The sequence below is a fragment of the Giraffa tippelskirchi genome, chromosome 7 (genome assembly GCF_054371585.1).
Source record: "Giraffa tippelskirchi isolate mGirTip1 chromosome 7, T2T-mGirTip1v1.2.pri, whole genome shotgun sequence".
Taxonomy (NCBI): domain Eukaryota; kingdom Metazoa; phylum Chordata; class Mammalia; order Artiodactyla; family Giraffidae; genus Giraffa; species Giraffa tippelskirchi.
This window is the reverse complement of record NC_137281.1, coordinates 160,600,034-160,617,232: the sequence shown is the minus strand read 5'-3', so window position 1 is coordinate 160,617,232 and position 17,199 is coordinate 160,600,034. Positions and strand designations below refer to the sequence as shown.

Sequence of the window (17,199 nt, the reverse complement as noted above, 5' to 3'; positions counted from 1 at the left end):
CAGTCGCTCAGTCGTGTCCAACTCTCTGCGACCCCATGGACTGCAGCACGCCAGGCCTCCCTGTCCCTCTCCAACTCCCGGAGTTTACTCAAACCCATGTCCATTGAGTTGGTGATGCCATCCAGCCATCTCATCCTCTGTCGTCCCCTTCTCCTCCTGCCTTCAATCTTTCCCAGCATCAGGGTCTTTTCCAATGAGTCAGTTCTTCACATCAGGTGGCCAAAGTATTGGAGCTTCAGCTTCAGCATCATACTGGGATTGCAACCTGGGAAAAGGCTTATGCTTCCTTTTTTCTCATCAGAATTCCAGTGTGGGTCACAGCCACATTTGAAGCTTGAATAGTCATTGGTGATCCTCAGTCCACAGCCCCTGGGATCTCCCTTAACCAGTCTGGGCACACTGGCCTGATTTCAAATGGCCGGTGCCTGTATCTTATCAGAAGGCTACTCTTGCGCTCTCCAGGAAAAATCAGGTCAGAAGTATCTGGGAATTATTGTTTTTGTGCTTCCCTGCATCCTCTAAGCAGCTTTTAACCAGTTTCTGATGGGCGTGGTGTATAAATACCCCAGCTCCCTTACCCGGGGTTAGTCGGGTTCATGAGCTTTGCATTGTTCTCCACAGCTTCCAACCTGGGGTTAAGAATCAGTTGCCCGCTCTGGTTTCCGCCTAGCAGCGTGCCCTGCACTGACGGGCTTCCCGTTCCTGTATCGCTTCCTCCCTCACCTCCCTGTGTCCCAGGAAACCAGCTGCACTTAAGATTCTTTGCTCAGAGTCTACACCTGAGGGAACTGAAGCTAAGACGAAGCTCCCCTCTGGCAATTTCCTCGATCCAGTTGCTTTCCGTGTTTCTGTTATTTTTTCCTAGTTCTGAAGTTTATTTACATTTTATGATTATTCCACTCTAAGCTTTCTTGTTATCCGTTACCTCAACATCTTTGCATAGTAAAGCATAGTGGCGCCACTTTTTAGAAGAAAAAACCGTCAGGTAATACTACAGTTAAAATACACGATATAAATGGTTTATAGAATATGATCCAAATTTAGAAAAATATGTATGTACATGTGTGTCCATGGGGAAAAAATAGAAAAGAATGTACGAACTAACAAGGCTCTATTGTACAGCACAGAAAACGATATTCAATACTTTGCAATAACCTATACAGGGAAAGAATCTGAAAAACAATAGGCATTATGTATGTATAAGTGAATCACTTTGCTGTACATCTAAAACTAACACAATGGGGAGGGAGGTGGGTGGGGGTCCAGGAAGGGGAACACATGTAAACCCATGGCTGATTCATGTCAATGTATGGCAAAAACTATTACAATATTGTAAAGTAATTAGCCCTCAACTAAAATAAATAAATGTATTAAAAAAAAAAAACTAACACAACATTGTAAATCAACTAGACTTCAGTTAAAAAACGTAATGTATCAAAATGTTAACAATGATTAATTTTAGGTGATGTCATTACAGATGGTTTTTTTCTTCTTTACAAAGAACATGAAGCTTCAGTTTCCTCATCTATAAAATAGGGATAATCACACTTACCATATGAATCATGTTGATTGAAATTGTGATTAATTTATGCAAGTAGCTGCATCACATCTCCACATAAAAATCACAGTGCATGCCTAATGTGTACCCCAATAAAGGACAGCAAGTACCGTTATTCCATCAGCAATTAATGAAACAATTTAAGGGAACGTGAGTGATGAGAGAGTAAAAATAAACCCTGATACAGTGCTTTGTACTTTTTAAAGAACAATTAATTGTACGAGCTCATTATCCCTTACAAGAACCCTTGGAGGGGCAGGCTTCAGGGCAGGTGGTGGGAAGGAGAAGGACTAATATTTACTCAAGAGCTACAACGTGCCAGGTACCAATGTGGGCACCTACAGATGATTCAGGGGAGAAGGATGGGGCTCTGGATGCTAAGAGACCGGCCCCGGTCACAGGCAGGATGGAGAGCCCCGACTCCACACTTGGTCCAGGCTTCCTTCTGTCCCGTGGGCTACAGTGTTCCGTTTGCGCTCACAGGCCCACCCATCCACAACGCCCGAGGTTCCTCTGGCCTTGGGGTTCACCAGTCTACACATATATTCTGCTCCTTCCAGCCTCTGTGTCCAGGGGAAGTACAAACGGGTGGCTTGTGCAGAGGGTGGGGAGGACGTAAATCTCCCACCAGCTGGGTGTCAGTCACTCAGTAGAGTCTGACTCTGTGCGACCCTGCGGACCGTAGCCCACCAGGCTCCTCTGTGCATGGAATTCTCCAGGCAAGAATACTGGAGTGGGTTGCCATGCCCTCCTCCAGGGATCTTCCCGACCCAGGGATCGAACCTGCATGTCTTACATCTCCTGAATAATGCACTCCAGTGTTCTGGTCTGGAGACTCCCACGGACAGAGGAGCCTGGCGGACTGCAGTCCATGGGGTCGCACAGTTGGACTGAAGCGACTTAGCAGGCACGGACTTCTGGCGGAGCCCACTGGTCCGTAACAACGCCAGTCCCCTCCGCCTGGCCTCCTGCTCCCCGGCTGAGGCCCTGGGCTTCTAGACGAGCCCAGGAAGTCCTCCCTGACTAAGCAGCCCCGAGGCTGATCTCTGTTACACGCGGTGCTCCTTCTGGCAGAATGTCTGCCTAAGATGACCCTGAGTGGGAGCGTCAGGGAAGTTCGCTGTGTCACCCGCCTCGTGGACAAGCTCTCCGGCACCCCCAGCCCCTGCCAGCCCTGCTGGTGCTCCCGGGGTTCCGGCAGCCAGCCCTGAGCCACTCCGCTTCTGGGAAGCCTTTCAAAGCCCGTCCTCCACTTCAGCCCTCTGCTTTCTTCAGAATTTGTACAGCATCTTCCCCAAAACTCCTTATCACTCATTACATTCAAGGGTGAGCAAGCCCCCGGAGTGCAAAGACCCCCAACCATTTTCCTTCTGCTGCTAATAAAGGCAGAACAGATGGCAGCCCTGCGACACTCTCCCTCAAAAACTCTCACTGGCTCCCAACTGCCTTTAGATCAGCTCCAGCTCCGCAGTAAAGCTCCCTCCCTCACCCCATTGGCCAGAAGACCTTCCTAGCTCTCCTTCCACTACCCCATACAGATCACGGAGCTCACCGGACCCTGAGAGCAATTCTCTCCTCTTCCAGAGTGGGAAGCACTGTTCATCTCCAGACCCCAATCAGGCCAGCACTAACTGGTTCAGCCCATAGGCCCCTTCTGCAGACCCCAACCAGCTTCCGCCTGGGAGACAATTTCCGTCTGCATTAGCACTTTCACCTCCTTACCTCCAAACTCATATTTAATCTATTTTCTCTTTGTTAAGTAGGAAGTCATGATCAGTCTTTTTAAAATGTGTCTCCCCCTCAGATCAGTGCTTTGTGAAAGGCACTAACTCATCTCATTGAGTCCCTTGGACTGCAAGGAGATCCAACCAGTCAATCCTAAAGGAAATCAGTCCTGAATATTCATCGGAAGGACAGAGGCTGAAGCTAAAATTTCAATACTTTGGCCACCTGATGCAAGGAACTGATTCATTTGAAAAGACCCTGATGCTGGGAAACATTGAAGGCAGGAGAAGGGGTGACAGAGGATGAGATGGTTGGATGGCATCACCGACTCGATGGACATGAGTTTGAGTAACTCCGGGAGTTGGTGATGGGCAGGGAGGCCTGGCGTGCTGCAGTCCATGGGGTTGCAAAGAGTCTGACACGACTGAGCGACTGAACTCATTTAATAAATGTAGGTTCTAATCCCGATTTGTAAGCGTTCTCCTTAATATTCCATGAACTCAAGCTCAGGCTCCTTAACTAAACTGAGCATCTCACAGAACAGAGAGTCTCCAACTTAAGGAGGGTTCAAATCCCCTGGGGATTTTCTGAACCTCAGATTCTGACTCCAGGGGTCCGGGAGGGGCTGGGATTGCGTTTAGAACAAGCTCCAGGTGACTCTGCCGCAGCTGGTCCGCGAACCTCGCCGCAAACAGCAAGGAGGCCCTGTCACCTGTTGGTCCCTCAGCAGGTCCCACCTGCGCCGCCCGGACGGGCGCGGGGATGGCGGGACGCGGGGCCCGCCCTGGAAGCGCCCGGCCCGCCCGCCGCCCCGCGGGGCGCACTCACCGATGGTGGACACGACGGTGCCCACGAAGTAGAAGGCGCCGGGGAAGTCCCAGCGCGGGCGCGCGCCGTCCACGCGGACGCCGGCGGCCGCGGCCTCCTCGAAGTGGCGGAGGAAGCCGCGCAGCGCGTCGCGGCTCAGGTTGTGGCGGCGGCCGAAGCCGGCCAGGCGCTCCTCCCAGCGCTGCCGGGCCTGGCGCTCGTGCGGCCGCTCCAGCGCCGAGAAGACGGCGGCGCCGCCCAGCAGGTAGAGCGCCAGGAGCGCGCCGAGCAGCAGGAAGCGCGCGTTGTCTTCGTTCGCGCCGCCCGGCCCGCAGCCGCCGCCGCAGCCCCGGCCGGCCATGGCCGGGCCCCGGGCCGACCGTCGCCGCGGCTCCCGGGGAGGTAGGGGCGCAGCCGCGCGCTCAGCCCACCCCGGGCCGCGCGGCCGCCGCCTCTCCCATCGCCTCCAGCCGCGCGGCTCCGGGGGCAGCCGCGTGGACCGCGCTAGCTGCCAGGTCCGCCTTCACGCGCGGTTTCAAATCCGCTTTTCTCGCCCCCCGCCGCCCCGCCCTCCCGGGGCTGAGCCCGCTTCTGCGGGGCCCGAGGGTGCACGGCCGTGCCCACTGGCGTCCGGCCCCGCTCAGGGTGCGGGGGAGGGCGGGGAAGGGCGGGGGGCGTCCGCAGGACCAGCCCCGGACCCGCCCCCAGAGACGGGGTCTGCGGGCCTCGCGGGCTGACGGGGAGCGGGGTCCCGCGGTCCCCGGCGCCTCGACCGTCGCTTCTCGGGCCGCCGACGGCTGGGACGCGGGGCCTCGGTCCGCTGGCGCTGCAAGTGCCTCCCCGCTGGGTCCACGGTGAGGCCGCGCCCCGGTCTCGGCGTCGCGCGGGGCCTCGGGCTTCTCGGGTCACCGGCCGGCGGCCGGGGCTCAGGGGCTAGGTGGAGCCGCTCCCGGGGGCGCACACACAGAACGGTCGTGCCAAGCGCGCTTCTCCGCCTGCGACCTCCGCGCACCGCGCGGCAGCCGGCGGCCCGGTTGGGGGAGACCAGAAAGGGAGGCTGCGGCGAGGGAACGAGGAGGTTAGGGGCCCTTCCCGCAGGAAGCCTCCCTCACCGTGCCCGCACCGGGCGCCCTGGGCCTCCGGACCCTGCCCGGGGGCGCCCACGTGTCGGGCCCGCCCGCTGCAAGCGAGTGCCGCGCGCCAGCAGCTCCTGGAGAAGCTGCGGAGGACCGGGGTCTGGAGAGGAGCGCGGCCGCGAGACAAGGACCCTGGAGAGTTCCAGCTCCCGGGCCCGGGTTTGGCCGCCGCGGCGGGCTCGAGAGACCCGACAGGGTTCGGCTCGGAGAGCGCCATCCCCACCCGAGGCCGACCAGCCACAGGCGCGCCCGCGAACCTCCCGGGGCCCCGCCCCGAGAGCACGCCGTTCGGGGGGCGCTGGCGCCGCGCTCGCGTCTCGCCTCCCGAGCATGCCCCCTCCGGCCAGACCGCCCTCCGGGTCCTCGGCGTGCCCCGCCCGGGCGGCCCGCGCGCTCCGCGCTGCAACAGGTGGAGTCGCGGGGTCGACTCCCCGGTCCTCCGCCCCCGGCCGCGCGGAGCCGACCCAGCGCCAGCGCCCACCTGCTGAAGCCGGCCCCGAGGCGGGGCCGCCGGGGCTGCGGCGCTCCCCCTCTGGACGCGGACCGGAGATGGGTAGCCGTAGGCGGGGGCAGCCTCACCAGCCCGCGGGCCCTCCGGGGCCGCTCCGTCCCCTCCAGACACGTCTCACCCCCACCCGCGCTCCCGGCCCCTCTCGGCCCCTCCGGAATCACCGGCCCCTGGCCTGCGGGGGTGACGGTGGACCCCGGAGGAAGAGATGCGTGGGCATCTTCCAATGAATGAGAATTTCCTTGCCTCCCCAGAGAGTGGCCCCGGGCTCAGCACCCACCCACCGATCCTGCCAGGAGCAGAGAATTAAAACACACACACTTCCAGGTGCCAGTCTCCCTGCCACCCGAAGTCCTGATGCTGCCAGTGTTCCTCTCTCATTTCTCTCCATTATCCACTCCAGGATGCCCTGCTTTTATCCAGCCTCTTGGGAGCAAGGGCTTTAGAGGACAACGCTTATAGGGGGAGCATGTGTGTCCACCCAGGGCGAGTCCTGCGATGAGTCCCCCACCGCAACGTTTAAAGGATGTTCCCGTGAACTGCCTTGTACTTGTACTCGCTTTCTTACCTACCTGCCCCTCCCTCTTTCCATCCATCAACTCAACTCGTTCGGATTCATTTCAAAGTTAAGCTGCAGGCAGCCGTGCACCCCTCCTCCCCGCCCCCACTCTGCACCTCTCCCTGCAGTTTACTTCCTCGAGTTCAAGTGTTGGTGTTTAGTCACTAAGTTGTGTCTGACTTCTGTTGTGACCCCACGGACTGTAACCTGCCAGGCTCCTCTGTCCATGGGATTTTCCAGGCAAGAATACTGGAGTGAGTTGCCATTTCCTTCTCCAGAGGATCTTCCCGACCCAGGGATCAAACCCCTGCATTGCAGGCAGATTCTTTACCACGGAGCCACCTGGGAAGCCGGTGGAGATCAATACGACCCTACTTACAGATTCTGTTCTTTGGGAATAAAATTTAGATACTATGAAATGCACAAATCTTAAGTGTACCATTAAATGAGTTCCGGCAAATGCATTCACTTTCGCAAATTAAACACCCATCCAACCTATCCACCAAATATCCCAGGTCCCTTCCCAGCAAGTTCCCAACCACATTCCAGAGGAAATCATTGTTCTAAATTTTTCTGCCATCAACTTGTTTTCCCTTTGTAGAAGTTAGTTTTGCTTGTTCTAAATCTTCATATAAATGGATTCATAGTTATGTATTCTTTTGTGTAAAGCACTGTATTTCTGAGATCTAGCCATGTTATATATCTTACTAGTCTGTCCGTTTTTATTGCTTGAATATTTATTCTCTCCTTACTGATAGAAATTAGAACTATTAAAAGTGCTTGGCATGCACCACGGTCTCCTCAGCTGAAATTTTTCTGATGTTTTCTAAGATCGTTTAAATTTACACAAATACTTAGTGACCTGACCTCAGATTATCTACTTCACTCCCCTTCCTGAGTTCCTGATTTTCCTTGAACACATCACCTCAGGGTCTTTGTACATGCTTCCTCTCTATTTGCCACATTTCCTTCAAATTCCATATGGATTTGGATTTCTTCCTCATCTCCTCAGGCCTTTCTTCAGTGCCACCTTATTATTAAGTCTTCTCTGATTACACTATTCGAAATTGCATCAAGACTGAGCAGGGAATTTTATCCTCCTGCTTTGCTGTATTTTTCCCCATAATATTGCCACTGTTATCCGTTTGACTTTCCTGACAGCTCAGTTGGTAAAGGATCCACCTGCAATGCAGGAGACCCCAGTTCGATTCCTGGGTTGGGAAGATCTGCTGGAGAAGGGATAGGCTACCCACTCCAGTATTCTTGGACTTCCCTTGTGGCTCAGCTGGTAAAGAATTCGCCTGCAGTTCAAGAGACCAGGGTATGATCCCTGGGTTGGGAAGATCCCCTGGGGAAGGGAAGGGCTACCCACTCCAGTATTCTGGCCTGGAGAATTCCATGGACTGTATAGTCCATGGGGTCGAAATACTTGTTGATTTGTTGAATTATCCCTACTGCTGCTGCTGGTGCTAAGTCGCTTCAGTCGTGTCCGACTCTGTGCGACCCCATAGACGGCAGCTCACCAGGCTCCGCCGGTCCTTGGGATTCTCCAGGCAAGAACACTGGAGTGGATTGCCATTTCCTTCTCCAGGGCATGAAAGGGAAAAGTGAAAGTGAAGTCAGTCGCTCAGCGGTGTCTGACTCTTCGCAACCCCTTGGACTGCAGCCTACCAGGATCCTCCGTCCATGGGATTTTCCAGGCAAGAGTACTGGAGTGGAGTGCCATTGCCTTCTCCATGAATTATCCCTACGTGCAATTAAAAATCAGTGGACTACCAAAAAGAAAATAAAAAGATGTTTGTCAGCATAAATAAAACAAGCGCATTCTTGCCCAAGTGTTTGTGGATGTATGTTTTCATACCCCTTGGGTAAACACCTAGGAGTGGAATTGCTGGGTCAGAGTTCAGTTCAGTTGCTCAGTTGTGTCTGACTCTTTGCAACCATAGTGGTGGTGTTTAATTTTATAAGAAACTAACATTTATCCAAAGTAGCTGTACCAATTGACAAGGTACAAGTTTTGGATGCCCGACATCCTTGTGAACATTTGGCGGTTTCAGTCATTTTAATTTTAAATATACTGGTGCATGTGTACTGGTATCTCACTGTAGTTTAATTTGCGTTTCCCTGATGACTACTGTGGCTTTCCCGATGACTGAGCAGTAAAGAATCCGCCTGCAATGCAGGAGGTGAGGGTTTGATCGGACAGGACTGAGCACCTGAGTTGACTAATGTGTGTGTTGGCCGTTTGCATTGATACCAAGCAGGGCCCTGTGGGGCTCCTGGGCACAGAGCCTGTCTCTGCCCCTCCCTATTCCTTTTACAAGAAACAGCCTTCATTCAGCATCCTTGACCTTCCCTGAGCTCCACTGGGCAGAATCAAGCAGTTGTTAATTAGGGAAGGGTGCGGATGTGAAACCAGGAAGAAACACACAGTCAAGGGCAGCCTTGGGGCAAGGTCCTGTTTCCCCCACAATGGGTACACACACAGCAATATCTTTAACCTATCTGGAGGGTACCGAAACCCTCTCCAGGTGGGAAAGTCAATAATTGACAATGATATGCTGCCCACAAGCATGTAGACCCCATAGCAGTTGGACCTGAAAGTTGCTGATGCTGACTCCTACTGACTGACCCTTCAGTTCAGTTCAGTCCAGTCACTCAGTCGTGTCTGACTCTTTGTGACCCCATAGACTGCAGCACACCAGGCTTCCCTGTCCATCACCAACTCCTGGAGCTTGCTCAAACTCATGTCCATCGAGTCGGTGATGCCATCCAACCATCTCATCCTCTGTCGTCCCCTTCTCCTCCCGTCTCCAATCTTTCCCAGTATCAAGGTCTTTTCAAATGAGTCAGTTCTTTGCATCAGGGGCCAAAGTAGTAGAGCTTCAACATCAGTTCTTCCAATGAACACCCAGGACTGACCTTCTTTAGGATGGATTGGTTGGATCTCCTTGCAGTCCAAGGGACTTTCAACAGTCTTCTCCAACACCACAGTTCAAAAGCATCAGTTCTTCAGCACTCAGCTTTCTTTATAGTCCAACTCTCACATCCATACATGACTACTGGAAAAACTATCGCTTTGACTAGATGGACCTTTGTTGGCAAAGTAATGTCTCTCGTTTTTAATATGCTGTCTAGGTTGGTCATAACTTCTTTTCCAAGGAGGGTCTTTTTAATTTCATGGCTGCAGTCACCATCTGGAGTGATTTTGGAGCCCCCCAAAATAAAGTCTGTCACTGTTTCCATTGTTTCCGCATCTATTTGCCAGGAAGTGCTGGGACCGGATGCCATGATCTTGGTTTTCAGAATGTTGAGTTTTAAGCCAACTTTATCACTCTCCTCTTTCATTTTCATCAGGAGGCTCTTTAGTTCTTCTCTTTCTGCCATAAGGGTGGTGTCATCTGCATATCTGAGGTTACTGATATTTCTCCTGGCAATCTTGACTCCAGCTTGTGCTTCTTCCAGCCCAGCGTTTCTCATGATGTACTCTGCATATAAGTTAAATAAGCAGGGTGACAATATACAACCTTGATGTACTCCTTTCTCAATTTGGAACCAGCCTGTTGTTCCATGTCTGGTTCTAACTGTTGTTTCCTGACCTGCATACAGATTTCTCAGGAGGCAGGTCAGGTGGTCTGGTATTCCCATCTCTTTCAGAATTTTCCACAGTTTCTTGTGATCCACACAGTCAAAGGCTTTGGCATAGTCAATAAAGCAGAAATAGATGTTTTTCTGGAACTCTCTTGCTTTTTCGATGATCCAACGGATGTTGGCAATTTGATCTCTGGTTCCTCTGCCTTTTCTAAATCCAGCTTGAACATCTGGAAGTTCACAGTTCCCATACTGTTGAAGCCTAGCTTGGAGAATTTTGAGCATTACTTTGCTAGTGTGTGAGATGAGTGCAATTGTCTGGTAGTTTGAGCATTCTTTGGCATTGCCTTTCTTTGGGATTGGGATGAAAACTGACCTTTTCCAGTTCCGTAGCCACTGCTGAGTTTTCCAAATTTGCTGGCTTATCGAGTGCAGCACTTTCACAGCATCATCTTTCAGGATTTGAAATAGCTCAACTGGAATTCCATCACCTCCACTAGCTTTGTTCGTAGTGATGCTTTCTAAGGCCCACTTGACTTCCGCTTCCAGGATGTCTGGCTCTAGGTGAGTGATCACACCATCGTGATTATCTGGGTCTTGGAGATCTTTTTTGTATAGTTCTTCTGTGTATTCTTGCCACCTCTTCTTAATATCTTCTGCTTCTGTTAGGTCCATACCATTTCTGTCCTTTATTGAGCCCATCTTTGCATGAAAATTTCCCTTCAGTTCAGTTCAGTCGCTCAGTCACGTCCAACTCTTTGCGACCCCATGAATTGCAGCACGCCAGGCCTCTCTGTCCATCACCAACTCCCGGAGTCTACCCAAACCCATGTCCATCGAGTCAGTGATGCCATCCAACCATCTCATCCTCTGTCATCCCCTTCTCCTCTTGCCCCCAATCCCACCCAGCATTAGGGTCTTTTCCAATGAGTCAACTCTTCGCATGAGGTGGCAAAAGTTTTGGAGTTTCAGCTTCAACATCAGTCCTTCCAATGAACACCCAGGACTGATCTCCTTTAGGATGGATTGATTGGATCTCCTTGCAGTCTAAGGGACTCAAGAGTCTTCTCCAACACCACAGTTTAAAAGCATCAATTCTGCGGCGCTCAGCTTTCTTCACCGTCCAACTCTCACATCCATACATGACCACTGGAAAAACCATAGCCTTGACTAGACAGATCTTTTTTGGCAAAGTAATGTCTCTGCTTTTAAATATGCTATCTAGGTTGGCCATAACCTTCCTTCCAAGGAGTAAGCGTCTTTTGATTTCATGGCTGCAACCACCATCAGCAGTGATTTTGGAGCCCAAAAAAATAAAGTCTGACACTGTTTCCACTGTTTCTCCATCTATTTGCCATAAAGTGATGGGACCAGATGCCATGATCTTAGTGTTCTGAATGTTGAGCGTTAAGCCAACTTTTTCTCTCCTCTTTCACTTTCATCAAGAGGCTCTTTAGTTTTTCTTCACTTTCTGCCATAAGGGTGGTGTCATCTGCGTATCTGAGGTTATTAATATTTCTCCCGGCAATCTTGATTCCAGCTTGTGTTTCTTCCAGCCCAGCGTTTCTCATGATGTACTCCGCATAGGAGTTAAATAAGCAGGGTTACAATATACAGCCTTGACGTACTTCCCTCGGTATCTCTAATTTTCTTGAAGAGATCTCGTCTTTCCCATTCTATTGTTTTCCTCTATTTCTCTGCATTGATCACTGAGGAAGGCTTTCTTATCTCTCCTTGCTTACTCAACCTTACCACCAATGCATCAGAAGAATGTCTGTGAGCTGATCATGCCCTCTTTGAACAATTAAGGTCTATCTTCTCCAAGTTGAGGACACACGATTTTGCGATCATTAGCACACAGTAGCCCCCTTTGCCTGGCAAAGTAACAGAGCTATTCTTTTCTATTTCACTCAAAACTCTGTCTCCAAGATTCTATTCATCACCATTGTACACAGAAGGTGAGCTTTTGGCATCAGCATATCTGCTTTCTCAAATCTCTGTTGAATATCCGTTTCTCTTTTTTACTACTGAGTTGTAGGGATTCTTTATATAGATACAGGATGCTAGTCTTTTCTCAGGTATGTATCTTAGAAACATTTTACACATTCTCTGACTTGTCTAATTATTTTCTTAAAGATGTTTTCTGATGGGTATGTTTTTGATTTTAGTGAGGCTCAATTTATCAATCATTTCTTTTATATTTGGATCTCTTTGTGTATCAAGACACCTCACCTCTCTCAAGGTTGCATAAGTGTTATGGGTTCTTTTCCCCTAGAAATATTGTATTTTTAGCTTTTGTATGTTGGTCTTTGATTAAGTGTTATTTCTTTGGTTTGTTTCTGTATGGCATGAGGTAAGAGTCGAGGTATAGGTGTCTTTTGTCTGTGTGGATATTCAGTTATTTTAGTGTCATTTGCTGAAAAGACACAAGTGAATTTATTTTAGGAATCTGTATCTTGCTCATTATTTGTCCATCCTTATATTAATATCACGATGTTTAGATTACTTAGCTTTCCTGGTGGCTCAGACAGTAAAGAATCTGCTTATAATGAAGAGAGCCAGGTTTGATCTGGGGTGGGAATACCCCCTGGAGGAGGGCATGGCAACCCACTCCAGTATTCTTGCTGGAGAATCCCATGGACAGAGGAGCCTGGCGGGCTGCAGTCCACAGGGTTACTTGAAAGTTTTGTGTGAATCTTCCAACTTTGCTCTTCTTTATCAAGATTTTCTTTGGATATTGCAGGATCTTAACATTTGCATCAAAATTATAGAATCAGCTTGTTAATTTCACCAGAAAAAAACTTGTGAGATCTTAATTAGGATTGTGTTGAATCTATTTTAGGGAGAACTGATATCTTAATTCATGAATGAGGTATAGCCCTCAATTTATGTCAGTCTTGGAAAATTTTCATGTAGAGATCTTGTACATCTTTTGTAAATTCATTCTAAAGTATTTTGGGGTTTTGATGCAGTTGCAAATGAAATATCAAGATTCTATTTTGTAGATGTTTGCTGTAGTATATAAAAATATAAATGATTTTTGCAAATTGGTTCCTGCAACCTTGCTAAATTTATGCATTAGTTGAGGAGATGACACCACCCTTATGGCAGAAAGTGAAGAAGAACTAAAGGGCCTCTTGATGAAAGTGAAAGAGGAGAGTGAAAAAGTTGGCTTAAAGCTCAACATTCAGAAAACTAAGATCATGGCATTTGGTCCCATCACTTCATGGCAAATAGATGGGGAAACAATGGAAACAGTGTCAGATTTTATTTTTCTGGGTTCCAAAATCACTGCAGATGGTGACTGCAGCCATGAAATTAAAAGACGCTTATTCCTTGGAAGGAAAGTTATGACCAACCTAGGCAACATATTCAAAAGCAAAGATATTACTTTGCCAACAAACGTCCGTCTAGTCAAGGCTATGGTTTTTCCAGTGGTCATGTATGGATGTGAGAGTTGGATGGTGAAGAAAGCTGAGCACTGAAGAACTGATGCTTTTAAACTGTGGTGTTGGAGAAGACTCTTGAGAGTCCCTTGGACTGCAAGGAGATCCAACCAGTCCATCCTAAAGGAGATCAGTCCTGGGTGTTCATTGGAAGGACTGATGTTGAAGCTGAAACTCCAATATATTGGCCACCTGATGGGAAGAACTGACTCATCTGAAAAGACCCTGATGCTGGGAAAGATTGCAGATGGGAGGAGAAGGGGACGACAGAGGACAAGACGGTTGGATGGCATCACTAACTCGATGGACATGGGTTTGGGTAGACTCTGGGAGTTGGTGATGGATAGGGAGGCCTGGCGTGCTGCGGTTCATGGGGTTGCAAAGAGTCGGACATGACTGAGCGACTGAACTGAACTGAGTAGTTGATTCCTTTAGGATTTTCTATGTAAATTACCATGTTATCCAAAATAGAGTTTTGCTTCTTTTTTGATACTTTTTTTTATTTTTATGGTGCAATGACCAGGACCTCAGTATAATGTTGAATAGAAGAGGTGGAAGCAAACATCTTGTCTTGTTCATGATCTCAGAGAAAGCCTTTAGTTTTGCTGCATTAACTACAGTGTCGGTTTTTCATAGATACCCTTTATCAGGTTGAGAAAGTATCTTTTGTTTCTGAGTTTTTTAAAATAATAAAACATGAATGAGTGAATTGTATCAAATGCTTACACAACTGATGCGACTTAGCAGTGATCATATAATTTTCTCCTTTATTAATATCTTGGATTTCATCTATTGCTTTTCTAATGTCAAACCAACCTTGCATTTCTGGAATAAATTTAATGTAGTATTTCCACTCCTCTATTTTCATTCTTCTACTTCCTTTTGGGTTTACTTTTTGTTTTCTCCAACTTCCTATTAGTGGATTATTAGATCACAAATTTTAGATCTAAAATCCTTTTCTAATGTTAGCAGTTTTCAACTATAAACCTCATTAGTCCTGGGCTAGCTGCACCCTAAAAATTTTGGTATGTTGTATTTTTAGATCATTTTATTGAAAATATTTTCTGATTTTTTTCTCCTGTGACCTACAAATAATTTAGCCATGTATTGTTACTTGTTTTAAAAATCTATTTCTTAAAACAAATTATTCCTAACATTTTCACTGTGTTCTGTTGACAGAAAAAAAAGCACAACCTAAAAGTTGAGAATTATATTGTATTTGATAGACTTTCTGAGGACTTCAGCCCAGAGATAGCTTCTCAGATAGCTCTGAGGGACTGCTCTGAAGAAGAAAGGGAGCCGCCAGGATATACAGGAATTTTGCAGTAAAAACCAGGTAGTGGAACATCAAGAGACTACCATTACTTGTTGTTCAGTCACTAATTAAAGAAAAGCAGACATCTCCGGTTAATGAGTTTAGCGCTCTTCTTTGGGAAGATGTAAGCATCTGGGCTCCTTCAAACCGTCCCTTTGACATGCGCCTGAGCTGTGAGGGCCAGTATCCTGTTGTTTCCCACCCCGAGTCCCCGCAGGGTCACCGCTGGGGTGGCTGCAGCAGCTTGACGGCTACCACATCCTTGGTTATTGATAAGGCAAACAAAATTTTTCATTCACAGGTCAGAGGGCCATATATGATTTGTTTCAGTCCTCCTAAATTGACTGTATTATGGTCCAGAATATAATCTTAGTGAGTGTACCATATGCACTTGAAAAGAACATGTATTCTGGGCTTCCCTGGTGGTCCAGTAGCTGAGAGTCTGCCTTGCAATGCAGGGGACACTGGTTCGGTCCCTGGTCCTGGAAGATCCCACATGCCTCAGAGCAGCTAAGCCCCTGCGCCACGACCACTGAGCCTCGAGCTACAGCGACCGAAGCCCACCCAGCTAGGGACACTGCTCTACAAGAGAAGCCCCTGCAAGGAGAAACCCGAGCACTGCAACGAAGAGGAGCCCCTCTGCCGCAACCAGAGAAGGCGTGCGTGCAGCGACCAAGGCCAACCACAGCCAAAAAAAAGAGAGTATGTATCCTGCAGTTGCCGGGTGTAGTGTTCCATAACTGTGCCAAGGCTGCTGATAGTGTTTTTCAGGCCTGCTGTCTTTACTGACATTTGTTCTAGTTATTCTAACAATTATCGAGAGCATTAAAAGCACTATGTGGAATTGTCTGTTTCTTCCTTGAAGGGTGTCAGTTTTTGTCTCACGTATTTTGAAGCTGTTATTTACCATCGGTCGCAGGTGGCCTCAGCCGCAGCGGCTTGAAGCAGGGCTTTGGTTCCTGGCCAGAGATTGAGGTTGGGAGCAGTAGGGAGAATGCTGAATCCTAACCACTAGACACCTGGGACAGTGGCCAGTGACAGGGCTCTGGCCCGTCAGCTGTGTAGAAATGAATTTCCACATAGAGACGGAGAGTAATGAAGCAAGTATTTCCTTGGAGGAACAGTTCAGTATGTGTGGACAGGCACACAGGTGGGCCAGGAGAGAGTCTCGCCCTTGTGGTCTGAGTCACTTTTATGGGGCATCTTATCCAGGTTTCCTTTGACCAGTCATCTTGCTTTGCAGGGTTCTGAGTCTGTATTTGGCTTGTCTCTGGATCCTCCCGCATGAGTGTGCATCTTTTAGCCAAGATGGGTTCTAGAGAAGAGGCTTATGGGCAGCTGCATCATTTAACTCTGAGGTGATGCTTCCTTTCTGTTGACCTCTGTGGAGCGTTTCTGAGCATGTGTAGCCTGGGAGGTCTCCTTAACCTTGAGAATGGAGTGTGTGGTCTTTTCTCTCTATCTGGGCAAGGCCCAGCCTCCTCCATCAACCTGCTTTATGGAGTTTCTGCTGTTAAGGAGTTTCTGTCCACAGGGGAGAAATTGTTCAGCCTGGGGCCCATCTGTCTCCTGCCTCAATATAAGCATGTATAATTATTATATCCTCCTGATGCAGGGACCATTTTTTATGAGATGTCTCTATCTCTGGTAATACCGTTTGCCTTGAAGTTTATTTTGTCTGATATTAACCTAGTTACCACAAGCTTCGTTTACTTTACATTCGTAAGGTATCTTTTCCATTTACTTTCAATCTATCTGTGTCTTTATATATTCAAGGTGTATTTGCTGTGGACAGCATACAGCGATTTTTTTTTTTCTTTTTTCTGGTCAGCTCTTACAGTCTCCATGTTTTAACTGATCAGATAAACACTGTCCATCACTTCTGTGACGGTGGGACTATCCTATACATAAGCTCTTCTGAAGTCCGCTGTGGTGCTACTAGACTTGCAAGTGGGGGTCAAAATTCCCACCCCCTCTCCCCAAATTTTTAACTTTAAAGTCAACAAATTTAAGTATCATGTGTGACTAGTGGCTGCTCTATATAATTTGGTTGCTGTTGTTCAGTTACTAAGTCATGTCCGACTCTTTGTAACCCCATGGACTGCAGCACACCAGGCTCCTCTGTCTTCCACTCTCTGAGTTTGCTCAGATTCATGTCCATTGAGCTGGTGATGCTATCTAACCATCTTCTCCTCTGCTGCCCCCCTTCTCCTCCTGCCTTCAATCTTTCCTAGCATCAGAGTCTTTTCCAGTGAGTCAGCTCTTTGTATCAGGTGGCCAAAGTATTGGAGCTTCAACTTGAGCATCAGTGAATATTCAGGGTTGATTTCCTTTAGCATTGACTGGTTTGATCTCATTGCTGTCCAAGGGACTCTCACGAGTCTTGATGTAGAAATTCTGGATTCTGTTACCTTCCTCTAAAAATAATAATTTTTAAACAGGCAGTTAGCTAAACTCAACTGTAAAATTATCGCCCCTACAGCATGAAGTAGCTCAAATTTTAGCTTAGTCCTTTTAGCCTTAGTGGTGCATGTACGGTTCAGTGGTCAGCCAT

General features: G+C 48.7%; 1 protein-coding gene across 1 annotated transcript in view; it reads right to left on the bottom strand.

Annotated features, from left to right (window-relative positions):
• KCNK13 (potassium two pore domain channel subfamily K member 13) overlaps positions 1-4,609 on the bottom strand; it is a 93,950-nt gene extending 89,341 nt beyond the window's left edge. The window contains exon 1 of the mRNA XM_081510873.1: positions 4,112-4,609. Within this exon, the coding sequence (XP_081366999.1) occupies positions 4,112-4,451 (340 nt within the window). The 5' untranslated portion in view covers positions 4,452-4,609. The remainder of the gene's footprint in view (positions 1-4,111) is intronic.
• Between the last annotated feature and the right edge of the window lie 12,590 nt (positions 4,610-17,199).